This window comes from Perna viridis, chromosome 2 (genome assembly GCF_037379345.1).
Source record: "Perna viridis isolate PV_CMFRI_1.1 ecotype Kerala chromosome 2, ASM3737934v1, whole genome shotgun sequence".
Lineage (NCBI taxonomy): Eukaryota > Metazoa > Mollusca > Bivalvia > Mytilida > Mytilidae > Perna > Perna viridis.
In genome coordinates this window covers 48,733,546-48,747,457 of record NC_142446.1, presented here as the reverse complement: position 1 = coordinate 48,747,457, position 13,912 = coordinate 48,733,546, and the positions used below count along the sequence as shown (strand labels likewise).

Sequence of the window (13,912 nt, the reverse complement as noted above, 5' to 3'; positions counted from 1 at the left end):
AGAATTTGGAGCTTAAAAAATATTAATACTAACATTGCCTTTTTGACGATCTAAACATAGATAAGCAATATTTTGTATAGTTCAGTCGACATTGTGTCAATACGAAGATAAAACTCAACTAAAACGAACTTTTTATATAAAAAAAAGTCCTATCAAGACTGGTTCCGTAGTATAATCCCTGCACATCTATATCTGCAAATTGTTCATGAATACACTAGAATTTAAGAAAGTACCTACGTTGTCTTTCAAAATGGACTGAAATCAAGGGTTACGGGTCTACGTTGAAATACATAGATTGACTTAAATAGAAGATTCGAAAACTACATAGTACTTAATCTCGAAATATGCTACTAACAAATATGGGCGGATCTAGAATTTCAGGTAAGTGTTGGCAGAATAAAATGCCGAACGAAGCAGTTTCGAAAATTGTGAAAAAAATCAAAATTTCATGCCCAAAAAATCCCTATTTTAGGGGCCCCTGGGATACCTGATCAACGTCTTATACATTTTTTTTTAATTTATTACCTTGTGTTTTACAAACAGACTACCAATTAATTTGTTGATTATATATTTATATGATTGGCATTTTTGTATTTTTCATGTTTTAGTCACATACGAAAAAATAGTTACGCGCCCGGTATTGTATACCGAAAGTTAGTCTCTTCATGTAACGTGACGATCACATGACTTAAAAATGTTAGACATCTCTACGAAGGAAATCGAATAAATCCATTACCTGGATCCGTCTTCACGAAGACTGAAGGCAAAATGAGTGACAACTTTTTTAGGTTTCCAAACCCCTTCTGGGTTGTAACCATAGGTTTTGGGCTGTATTTGCTTACCGTATGTTTTTTATTAATGCTACTTTCTTTTAGTTAGTAGAAAAATGTACATTTATGAAAAGCTCAAAGTATAAAGCTATTTGCGTTGATTAAATGAATTTCAGTTCAATAACAAACAGATAACATGAGAAAAAATGCTTGAAATCAACCGTTTAAAGTGTCCTACAAAATTTGAGGAGAGAATCGACCTGTACGAAAAGAAGTATACTTTGTATTTAATGTCTAATTTATTATATATCAAATGTTATACAAAAAAAACTGTTAGTCAGGGACTTCATAGCCACTCCTTACAAAGTCTATATAATGTACAAAAATAACTGTGCCTCCCTGGTCTTTATACTGGATAAACCTATAGCCAACATGGTTTCTATTTGACTTATGCATACTGGGTCCTGTAGGGGAAAGAGAAATTAAGCAAAATACACAAATTGATTATAATGATGAAAATAATGAGGAAGGGTGTGTCCTCAAAATACTAAATATATGATAAAAATGTCAAAATTTAACTTTAAAAATCAATAATTACTAATTAGTTATCAGTAATTGTCTTAGGGAAAATTATTGAAATTGGTCAACTTCTAACTGTTGATCAAGTACTTCAAAGTAATTATTATGCTATAAAATTTACATCCTTTTAAAGAGGTTTCTTCACTGTACACATTGACGTACTCCCAAACAGTTAGAGTGGGGAAACGCTATCGGATCCACGTGGGGTCTGGGAGTAGGCCAGAGCGTCAACACAGCAGCCCAGCCTCTAGTTGGACATATTCTGACTGAGTTCTTCGGTCAGGAATCCTGAAGGCTGGGCTCTGCTACCTTCTACTACTAACCAGCATTACTAACAGAATCCCCATAAGGGGCGGTCGTGCAAGATCCGTAAGGATAGTCAAGACCATAAAAACCTCCAATCATCAAGAGGTTTCTTAATCTTTTAATCTGTAGTAAACAAGCAGAAAGACACAATGATAAACAGCTTACTGGAGAAGAGTTTTTGAAATTGAAAATTTTGATATTTCTTTTTCCTGACATGGGTACAATTTTAATCATCATTTCATTGTTATTCAAAGCACTTTTATTAAAAAAAGTCATTACCATGACATTTGATGTTAATTTCATTTTAATAGATGCAACTGTTTTCACAAACACTCAAGGACAAATCAAACTTTATTAATCTTTTGGTCATTTGTCTTAAAAGACCTAATTTTGAACTGGAAATTATTTACTTTTCTCTTATTTCAAACAAATAAAAAATTATGTTGGCATTCTCCAATTTTACATGTATATATTTAATTTGGTACATCACTCATCAAAATCCATCCAATGTTTTTACAAAAACTTGTAGCAAAATTACCCTATTTTCAACCCAGAAATTTGAGAAAATTGGCTGTTTGTTTAATGAAATTTCAGTCATTTTTTTAGTTGCTCACTAATTGTAAAATTATGAAGTTATAAAGTATTTTGTTTTTGAATTTATTTTACTGTCAATGGCTATCTTAAATATATGGTACTGCATTGCTTTTTATTGCTGTCTATTGATTTTCCATTTTGATTTAAATATGATTTCTAGTAAATATTTATGCTCAGTTGTACATTTATAGTGATATTAATATATTTTAGGCCTCTGCGTTTAGTCCCAGAACTATTCCAACAATTCTTGGACCATTTGGAAGGCTGGGTACTTACCTTGGTACTACATATCCCAATGGAATATTTGGACTGTAAGTTGTATGCAATCTGGGATTCAAATTACTGTGGGTGTGAGGTCCAGGGTCCTTAATTTCTGACCCAGAACTTTTTAAATTTCATTTAACTAGGTACTGGAGTTCAGGATTGAGTGTATTGAGGACCTGTTTTTCCTCAAGTGGACCTTTCATACAGATTTTAAAAGGTCATAGACCTTCTGATCTCAAATGCATATTTGAACTTCTGAATTAGAACCATAAAATACATGTAATTGATTGTTTTAGACATTTGATTTTTTAAGAAAAAGAGTATTACATGTAGCATGCTATAACACGTTTTTTTTTTTTTTATTAACAAAGGAAGGTTGAATTGAATTTTGATGTTGTGATCCAAATGGTGTAGTAATTAATTGGCAAAATAGTAATCCCTGCAGGGCCATATACATGTAGCATTACATTGCTCTGATGCTATATTTTCCACCAGGATGCTATCTGAAAAGAACCTCCCATATGTTATGCTGTAATTTTTAGAGATAAGGTGCTATATTTAAATTCAGGGGTTATGAGGATCTAAGGGAGAACACTGTCAACACAACTTAGTAGACAGGTTTTCAGGGCCTTTAGTATAGACCTGTGGTCGATTTCACAAAAAATCTGAAGCGTAACATTAGCCATAGTTATGATGTCACATTACTTCGATTTACTATGAGGTCATAACATATGTCTAATTTTACACAGTTGTGTGCAGTGCTTCATTCTGAAGCTGAAATTTTAACCACTTTTTCCCTATAGTTCTTACTTTCAAGAAGAACAATCCAACCAGTAAGATGTTGCAAATAGTTTATTGATCAAACAAACAGAAACTGAAACATTCTAGAAAAGCTGTTGTGGATTTCAAAGAAAGTATGTAAAGGGAAATAATCCAACCAGAATTTTTTTTTACTGTGTTTTAGTGAACAGATTACTGACAATAATTTTGATTTATTTTACAGGCATAGAATATAATGAGATTAACATTTTTTTCATGGTTATATATGATCAAAAACTTTTAAAAATGATCCTTGCCAGTAAATTTTTATATTAGCTCATTAAAAATATTATATACAGTAAGTCCTTTTACATAGAAATTGTCTTGGAATTAAACAGGTGTATTTAGTACATATGTATTGTTTTCCTTGGCCACATAAATCTCTTGATTCCTGAATTTTAATTATTATTATATATAGATTTGTTGCTACAGTATTGATACATATTGGAGAAGCTATTTATACAGTTCATCTTGCCAGGTAAATATCATTAGATTATTATGAAGTTAAATATACAGTACATGAAAATATTCTACCTTGTCTTCACTTTACTTAAAACCTAAAAACAGCCAGACGAAAATGAAAACAGCTTGTAAAATATGGTAATTTTACTTATTTTCATGGTGTATTTTTTTCACAAAAATAAAATACAAATTCAACATTTAGCATATGGTAACTTTCAATAATGTGAACTAGAAAATATCTGAAAACCGATAATTGCCAAAAAGTACCTTAAAAAATAAAAAAAATTACAGTAATTTAAACATACATTTTTGGGCAATAATAAATGACCTTCTATAAGCCTTCCAAATGGAAATCATGGTTGTTTTTGACAGGTAGTAACTACTGTATAGTAATGACTAAAATTCAAAATGAAACTATCAAAAAAAAGTTTCATAGATTTATCAAAACAACTGTTTACTACTCATATATATTATTTTACTACTACAGATATATGCAAAATATTCGGATATTGTAAAAAAAAAAAAACAGCCAGTTATAAGGACTGGGCAAATTTTGAGGCTTTGCATTTTCCATGTCCAACCCCAGGTACACATGCAGGTTTTTTTTTCAACAATACCCTTATATTGTTTTTATCCTGCAATGAAAACAAACAATAAAATTGTTTTAAATATAGATAACTTCTGCTTATGGGTGTGGCATTAAAAATACATGCAAAAATGTACACAAATACTGCAAATGCAGCACAGCTGTATTCCAAACTTTGTATTTGTACAATGTATGTAGAGACAACAGTGGTAGATCAAGAGGGTGTGCAGGGGGTTGGCACCCCCTTTTATTATACCAAAAATGGCAAATAATGTCCGGATGTGGTCCTGAGACAATGATTGGAGGTTAAATTATTGAAAACTAAAAGTGTTTCATATACTTATACTGAATGTTGAAATCTTAAGTTTTAAGGGAAAGTATAGCATTTACATCATTGAAGTACCAACTGTTCTTGCTCAGAAAGTTAGTACAGTAAGGATCTATTTTTGTGGAATCTTGAACTTATTTTGAAGATTTTCCCTGCATGTATCACAGTATGAACAGAAATGTTTAGAATGTACACTGAATTGACCATTTTCAAATATTTAAAGGTGAAAAACTAAATTTGGGTAGCTGATTTTGGCACAAATCATGAAAATTATTACCTGTGAAATACTGTGCAGTATATACTTCTTGTTTTCATTTTCTGTTTTTGCAGAGAAAGGAATCTGAGTACCAGTTCAACTATTAAGTGGACCATCCAGACATTAATATTTGGATTTTCTTCCTTTCTTCAACTGAAGGCTTATAAACCAAAATCTGGTTAAAACTATGCAGAGTTTAGTATTGATACAGTTAAATGGACTACACGACTATATTTTTATATATGACTTTGAAAATAATTTGACTTTCTGATTGGATAAAAAAATTTGTCCATCATCTCATAGACCAAATTTTGTATATTACTGTCGTCATCAATCTTTTTAATGGTTTACTTGTTGAATTTTATAATAAGGAATGACTGCTGTTTGAAATAACCTCAATTCCCGTGGTGCACACTTTTGCAGGTTATTAAGTGTGTACCACATGTTTCAGATTATTTCTTCATTGATTGAAAAATATAAGTCATTCCTTAAATAATACATGTATTTATTCATTTTAATCAGATACATGAAAAAGGACATATTATAATGTTTAATAAATATGTGAAGACAATCCGGGTAAATATGTCCATAGGATAGATACCACTGCCACTCTAAATATTATTTCATGGTACGTTAAACCCCAACAATCAATCAATCATGGTGTTTGGTAAACAGTGAAGTTGCAGTGTGTATGAGACACTCAATACAATCCCCAAATAACTTTCTGTTTATCAGACAAAATTGGAGTTTTCCGGAAGTTCCTTTTCAGATATATTTTGGGCATGACTTTAATTTCATAGTTAAGTTTTATCATAATTGGTTTTACCCTGTGAGTAACTGTTGCCTTCAGTACTTGTCATTATTTTGTATACCAAAGTTATTGCTGGAAAACATTGATAATATAAGCAGTGCATTCAACAGTCATTTTTGAAGTCAATATTACAATACTGCACTTTTTTATTGTTTTATTCATTCATTTATAACTCTTTTATCAAATTTATAGAAAAATTCATGTGTTTAAGTCAGTTGTGCTCAACTGTTTCTGTGTGAGATTCTACAATTTTGTTTTTATTATGCTCCAGTTTCAAAGCTCCAGAAATTTGTCAGTCAATTTTGGTCAGTCTTTTTGGTTTCCGATCATACTGGTCATAATAAGCTATCCCTACTTTAGTTTTACTGGTCAATTCCATCCCCAACTGACTGCATTATTGTGGGTATTCATTTACTGTTATAGTTGTTTTTTTAAAGATAATGAATGAATTAGATATTAAGTAATTCAGTATTTTATTTAATGATTTTAATGTGGCTTTTGCATATATTTGTAATTTGTAATATTATATTAATGTGCCTTACATTTCATTGAGAAAAAAAATATTATAACTTCTTCGCTTTATTTGTAAAGGAGTATTCCAGGAAAAAAGTGTATGGGTGGGTTGGACAGCACATTTATGTAATACCCCACCACCCATCAAATTAAAATTAAATGTTTATAACTAAGTATTACTATGTATGCCTAGAAATATCCCCATCCATACAATTTTTAAAAGATGATGTCCAACCCCCTACACATTTTTCCTTAAATATTCCTTAAAATGCACTTATTATGCAAGATGATATAAAATAAAATACTTCCAAAAAGGTCAATTATCTTTTTCCCCAATAGACAACATAATGCTTTGCCGAGTGCAGCTGTATACAACCCCACAGGTTTAACAAAAATGTAGAGCTACTTTTCCCAGTGCCTTGTATACAGGAATGAATTCTTTCCCTGTATTGTGGATTTTTGTTTTTTTTTAATCATGTTTTTACTGTAACCATTTGAATAATTACTTCAAATTTTGTTAACTTCTGATTTCCAGTTGTTGTCTGTATATAACAAATTAACAAAGAAAGGTATATACCAATCTGACAATGTATTTTTATTAATGACAATGTACAATGGTATGATCTCTATATACATTAGTAAGCACCAAAAAATAAATCTTCTATCTACTACCAATATTCTGACAGTGTTTCTCTGTAGAGTTAATAATCAATAGTTACAGTGGAAAAAAAATTCAGTCTGAAGTATTAATTCTGAAATGTAGTTCATATTTCATAATGAAGGTACCATCACAATTTCATAGAAGATATAAGACACAGCATTAGATAAAATAGGACAGTGAATATCCACCTTTATTGTTTGAACACAAAATGAAATAAATTTCAATCATAATTAATTTTAATTTCAGTGATAATTAAAACATAGAATGTCATTCAAGCCATTAACACAGTTAATATGGTGAACCAAACCCATGCCTATCTGTACTGCTCCTAGGAAGTGACATAGCAGTGTTTTATCTAGGTCACAGAATATAGCCAAAACCAGCTATGTCTGTCTGTAGGTACTGCTCCTAGGAAGTGATATAGCAGTGTTTTATCTAGGTCACAGAATATAGATAAATTCAGGCTATACTTGTAAAAAAAAATTCAAATACACTCAAAATTTTCTCTAAAATTGAATTATTGAATTGTGTAGCAATCTATTCAAAATTATTTTAATTGAACCAGCAAACATTTTCTCAGTTATGGGGCTAAATGTTATCCTTAATGAGGAAAAAACCTTATTTCTGTTCTAATCATTTATAAATCACACTTGGATATCAAAATTTTTCACTTGTTAAAATTGCTGTGAAATTTTTTTATTTAAATGTCTCTTTGGCATTAAAATAAACCTTATAACCACTTTTAAAGCCAAAAAAAGGTGAAAGGAAGGAGTTACACAAAACACATGTACATCTGAAGTAGACATAAAATTATCCCTATTGAGTTATGCTATTCAAAGAAACCGTGACACTGGAAATATCAAGAAAATATAATGTTGGAATCATACCATATTTTAACACAAATTGAAACTGTCTTTTAGAAATATTTCGAAAACACTTCTATTCAGCTGACTATAATTTGGTAATGTGTATTGACAGTCTTAATTTCCTCTGACCTTGCAATCCTCTCTTTTATTACTTTGATATTTTATATAAATATGTTGGTTGGATTCTCTAACCTATTGTTACAATATCCAAATAAAAGAGGAGGTTTACATTGTAAGAATCAGAGGAAATTCAGACTAAGTGTTTTGAATACATTTTAGCTGAGACACATCACCCGAAATGCATTTGGTACATGTATTACAACATAATATCAGCTAACAACTATTTGAAATCGTTTCAACGTAGTATGTCTTCAAAATGTTTTAACACATTACCGGTTAATCCAGCATAGTAAACACTTCTATAAATTATCCTTTATATACAGTTAACATTTTGGTACACGAATATACATTCTAGACTGGTTTCTCACATCAAATAAAATTCTTACCATTTCAATCTTCTGTTAAACTTTGAATAATGCCTATCTAATTAAAATTATATTAAAGTCATAAATAGCATACAGTACATTTATATTTATTCATTGAGCAAAAGAAAAATACATGTTCTTAAAAATCAGATAAAGAACAACCAATTACGTTTTTTCAACCATTTACAATTATTAAAATATATATGAGAAATAAAAAAAAAAAAAAACATTCTCTAAACTCAAGGAGTGGGTAAAGGAAAATTTCACCTCTTTTCTTCAAAATCTTCTAATTGGGACATATGAGTTAAATATAATACATAAATATAGAAATATAAAGTATGATATAACTTTAAAGAATTATAAAAAAAGGATCAGTAGTTGGATGTAAAAATAGATTAATTTTCCTCTAGTAGTAGATAGAAATTAAATTTTACAGACTCAATCTCTTGTCCACTCTTATGTTAAAATTATGCAAATATAATGCACATGTGCAGCACTCCTAGAAAACAGCAGTCAAGTACTGTTTTTATCTTTAATTCTACAATTCTATAATACAAAAAGTATTTATAGATATTCATACATGTTAAAAGATCAAAACTATGGTACAGTTCCAAACCAAAATAAAGTGGCATGGTCTTAATCCAACCCACCAAGGGGGTGATATGCCAACATGATGGTATTTTTTTTATTACTGAAATTCCAAATTCTAAATCAAGTGCACCTTAATAAATGCTTTAGAGTAATTTGAAAAGAGATACTATAGCAAGACTAAATAATTTTCAATTTGCAATACTCAACATGAAAAGTGGTTTAATAACACAATAAAAATTTACACCACTGAAATATAACTTAATTTTCCTCAGAGAGAAATTTTTTATTGCTTATCAAGTAATTATGCCACTAATAATCGTATGTACATAATGTAATGGGTATTTCATTGTTTTATCGTGATTACTGAGGTATTTAAGCTTTAAGTATGTTTATATTTTATAATGACTGATATGTTACCTATACTACATCACCAATCTCTCGGCTAACATGGGTATCCTAACACAAAGAACCTGAGAATCATAACAAATGTCCTTATAGGGTTAATGTTTATCTAGATACAACAAACTGTGGAGTTTGATATGTCCCAAGTCCACCGGAACTAGAATAACACTGACTCTATAGAGCTGCATTAGTTGTCTTCCAAAACAGCTTCATGTTTGTTGTGTTACTCTGGTTCATTGTGTTAGCATACCTGACGTGTATATTAGTTGTTAAATAGAAATGTCTACTGAAGATAGACAATGTAAAACTGTTACTACTTACAACATGCATTGCTATTGGTAGTGCAGAACTTATTGTAGGGTTAAAATATCCAAGGCAATTGACTAAGAAATGTTCCAATAGGCCCAATTAAAAAATACATTAACTTTTAAGAAACTGATTGACTTCTACTACTTAAAACATCTGCTATTTATGTACCTTTGTTTTATTATAAATCAATACTATTGACATAACTAAACCATGCTGCTAAACAACATTCTATAAATGTGAGTTATTCCACTATAAAGTGTAAACATACTCCAAATAGACAAAATCTCGCATAAAATGAATCCAATTTACATATAAAAATCATCCTCTAATAAAATATGTGGACATGATAACTGTGTATAAAATAAACATAAAATCTTGCTAAAGCATAAAATGTGAAATTGGAATTATTTATGTATAAGGTGTGCTAAAATAAATGCAGTTCTTGAAAATCAACAACGATCAAATTGTATGTATAAAAAATAATGACTTCCATCGATACACTTGTAAATGAAATTAACAACTTATATTCTATTTTACAGGAAAAGCTATAAAAATGTCTTCCAAATAAAATAATTAAGAAATTAAGATCTAAAATATTTGAAGAAAAAAAGTCTTTTTCAAAAGTTACCCATTGAATGCAAGATTATTGCAAACCCAATGGAACAAAAATGGTGATAAAAATTCCTTCAGAAAATTAATTTGTTTATCCTAATTGCAATTCATTACTCTATATAGATATTAATTACCAATATGTATTTCTTAAAGTAACAAACAAAAACATAGAGACATACCATAGAAAAATAAATACAAAGTTACAGAAAAAAATTATCAGGTATCCTCCCTTTATTGCAAATGCTGAAAAAGATAAAATTGTAAATTTTTTATCCTTGACTCTTTGTGCATGCCTAAATTTCAGACCTGTTTATACTACTTGATAACCAGTCTGTACTACTCAAAATTCTCTATGGAAATGATTTGTAAAATCTCAAACATAGTGAAATTTTAAAATAGGTACTATTGAGATATTCATGAACCATAGAGTGTAATTTACAGTCAAAATTCGTAGAAAATACATACAAGTAAACACCTCTGCCAAATAAAAAGACTAAAATCATTAAATTGAAGGTAACAAAGGTTCTGATCAACCAAGGATTACTTAATGATATTATAACAGAATGAAATTACTATGGATAACTCTGGAAAATAATGGCTGTTCAAATTTTCCCAAAATATTAACTATTGTGAACACAAGATGTAAATAGACGCATTTAAATACTCAATGTCAATTTTAAAAAGAGTAAAACAATGGCAAAAAGTTAACCATAAGATTTGCAGAATAAGTAATATCCAAATTAAGTCATTACATCTATCTCCCAATAGACGAGGAATTGTCTTCAAGTGACCTTTTGACTTCTAAAGAACAAAATAGTTTTAATCATGAATCATTCAGTTGAAGGAGGCTTCATTTTTGAAATAATAGGAATTGTTGTCCTACACATGTACCATTTGAAATGACTGACACCTGTGAATACTATACATGTATCACAAATACCTGTAATAAATTTGATTATTAGCAGCTCTGTGGGTGAAGTTCTTCACGAAAAAACAATATAATTCGAAAACTGAAGAGGGTAAAAAACAACCATGCTGCAGCAAAAAACATGATACTAAGCAATGTAAGCCATTCAACAAACTTTAAAATGGTGAAAACAATAAATAATACTAATTGTTTTGATAATCTAAGGCACTTGCACTTATGTAGCCAATCAATGTATATAAATCTGTAAAACAGATCATTTCTTGTCACCAAGTTCAGGTAATTGATTAAAAAAAACCAAAAGACAATGGCCCAAGTGACATACTTTTCAACTTAGATATTACTATTTTTTTAAAATACAAGTTCAATTAAACCCAAAACTTGTTGACTTGGTAGGACAGTTACTGCAAATATATTGATATTTTCATATTGGTCAAATAAACATGACATATAGTACTCACAAAATTGATTTTTAACAATAAGAAATACTGATAATTTCTAAATCCACAAAAAACTATGCATGCAAATATGTTCTCTTGAAAAAGCCTACAACCGTATATTAATGGAACTCAAATTTGATAGATTTCGTCTCAGCGTTTTTGCTAAAGAAAATGTATATGACAGCAGTAACGCTCAATGTTCCTAAATTCAAGAGTAACCCTTCATTAACTTAGCACCCATTACATGTCCTCGTACAAAGTTATTATTAGACATTCCTGTTCTGCGTCATTGTACCAATCAAACATGGAGACAAGAAAAACAGGTGATTTACAGATTTGTATAGCAGTGGTCTGATGTGAAGTGACAAAATAATGATGTACATTTCAATATATAATCGTGGTTTTTTTTTTAAAGTCATTTGATTGTTCTACCATGGATAACTTTCTAACAATAGAGAAACAACATCTTAGCTAACTAGTACAACAGGATTTTGTATCATTTAAATTTTCTTGTTGTTTTTACACATGAACGTTACTTACTCTAAAAATAACAAATGCCATCAAGTCCCAAGACAACTACAATATCTGCAAATGCAACTTACAAGTACAATAACTCAAATGCAGTGAAACAAACTGGTCTTAACTGTACCATGAACAATCCAAAAACCTCTCGAAAATAGACACATTTTAAAATCTGTTTTAAAGTACTTTCAACCTGTGTAAGCTGATCACACGAATTCACCAAACAAATTCTACAGTTCAAAATGGATTCAGTATAGACTGGTTTCACTGTATTTCAAACTAAAAATTTCATCTTTCACATTATAGCATTGAAATTTTAGCACACAATTTTTTTTTCTGAATATGTCTGTATACTTGAAGAAGTCTGCATAGGAAGAGAGAATTCCGTTTATGTTAGTGAAACAACCATCTGAAAGTTTTGTATTACAATGACTTGAGCAACCACTACGATGCCTGCTGACTATCCAATCTACTAAAAAGTCTAATTCTCCTAGCACTGTTAGTTGCACTGTTGATAACTTCCATCCATCTGATTCAAAAAGACAAATATTTGATTATTATTAAATTTCAAAAGTAATAAGCTTTCTGATTGGATAACAAATATTGTCTATACAAAATTTTGTTATCCGAGATTTGAGTCATCCAAGGTAATGTATAATCTGAAAATGTATTGGTCAGTGATTGTTTCTGCCTTGTTAATGACTAACACTTGTTGTATTGCTTGTACATACATGTATTCATGTTCTTCATTTTATGAGGGTACTTCGTGGTGTCTTCTTTAATGTTTCCAAAGATAATTTTTACTCTAATTATTTTTCTACACCAAAAATGTCAAATCCACAAAACGGTTTTCTTTGAATAACTCAATATGGAAAGTACCGTCATATTACAACAATTAAATTTCAAATTTACTTGCAAAATGAATGTTGTCATAAAAATACATCAGTTATCATTCCCAAATTTACTATAATTTTTTCAGATAGTGTGATTACTCAAATACATTTCTTTTTAATACACAATCTTTTTGTATTACTCAAATACACCAATCATGCCATAAAAAAGTCAACAAGTAATTATATAAGCCAAGCTAAATGTTGTAAAAACATACTTTGGTCATCATTTGTAAAAAAGCAATCAGTTTTCCTACTAATTTGTCCACTTCAAGACATCTGAGTTAATCAACCTCAAAGACATATCGACGGGACATATTGATAACCCCAATTTATTCAGATTTTGATTCATCCAAGTTCAAGTCATCAAAGGTAAAAATGTATTGGAGTAAGGGAATTTTTCTGGGATTGTCAAATTAGTTAGAGTTATTCAAGATTTCGGCTCATTCGAGTTTTGACACATCGAGATTCGACTGTAGCTTAGATTCTTCTAGGATTTTATAACAAAATTCACTTTTGGAGAGTGAGAAAGAGGTTCAATTATACCAAACCAAGAATTTAATGAGACAATATAAATTCCCAATTGAATAAAATAAAACTACTTTCCAGAGTAAACTTCAAAACTGAACTGGAAAGTTATGACCATGTTTTTTCCTGTCCCAATGGTAATTTTCATATGCCATATGTGACAGATAATGGGATTACTAGAACACAACTCAATAACCTTTTCTCCCAATTTAACTTTCATAAATTAAATTTTATTACCTTTCAAATGTGTATTCACTCTCAGCTCTGAAGAAATACACATGATTTTTAAACTGTAATTTAAACACATGGTCTTTGTGTATACCATCCTCTTCGTCTGGGGTATTTACTGCATAACCAAGTAAAGGGAGGCTTGCTAAGGGGAAATCATCCTGT

The 13,912-nt window shown here is 30.0% G+C and overlaps 2 protein-coding genes across 11 annotated transcripts in view; one reads left to right on the top strand and one right to left on the bottom strand.

Annotated features, from left to right (window-relative positions):
• The first annotated feature begins 647 nt into the window (after positions 1 to 647).
• LOC148625507 (transmembrane protein 254-like) lies at positions 648 to 6,608 on the top strand. The gene is made up of 4 exons (XM_088569127.1): positions 648 to 843; positions 2,460 to 2,560; positions 3,751 to 3,810; positions 5,039 to 6,608. Exons 1-4 carry the CDS (start codon positions 769 to 771, stop codon positions 5,145 to 5,147), a joined length of 345 nt encoding a protein of 114 aa, XP_088425253.1. The 5' UTR covers positions 648 to 768; the 3' UTR covers positions 5,148 to 6,608.
• Positions 6,609 to 6,862: 254 nt separating this feature from the next.
• LOC148625504 (FERM, ARHGEF and pleckstrin domain-containing protein 2-like) overlaps positions 6,863 to 13,912 on the bottom strand; it is an 86,054-nt gene continuing 79,004 nt past the window's right edge. For all 10 annotated transcript variants that reach the window (XM_088569115.1, XM_088569119.1, XM_088569121.1 and 7 more), the window contains 2 exons: positions 13,757 to 13,908; positions 6,863 to 12,630 (listed from right to left, as the gene is read on the bottom strand). In XM_088569115.1, coding sequence (XP_088425241.1) covers positions 12,546 to 12,630; positions 13,757 to 13,908 — 237 coding nt within the window. In that variant the 3' untranslated portion in view covers positions 6,863 to 12,545. The remainder of the gene's footprint in view (positions 12,631 to 13,756; positions 13,909 to 13,912) is intronic.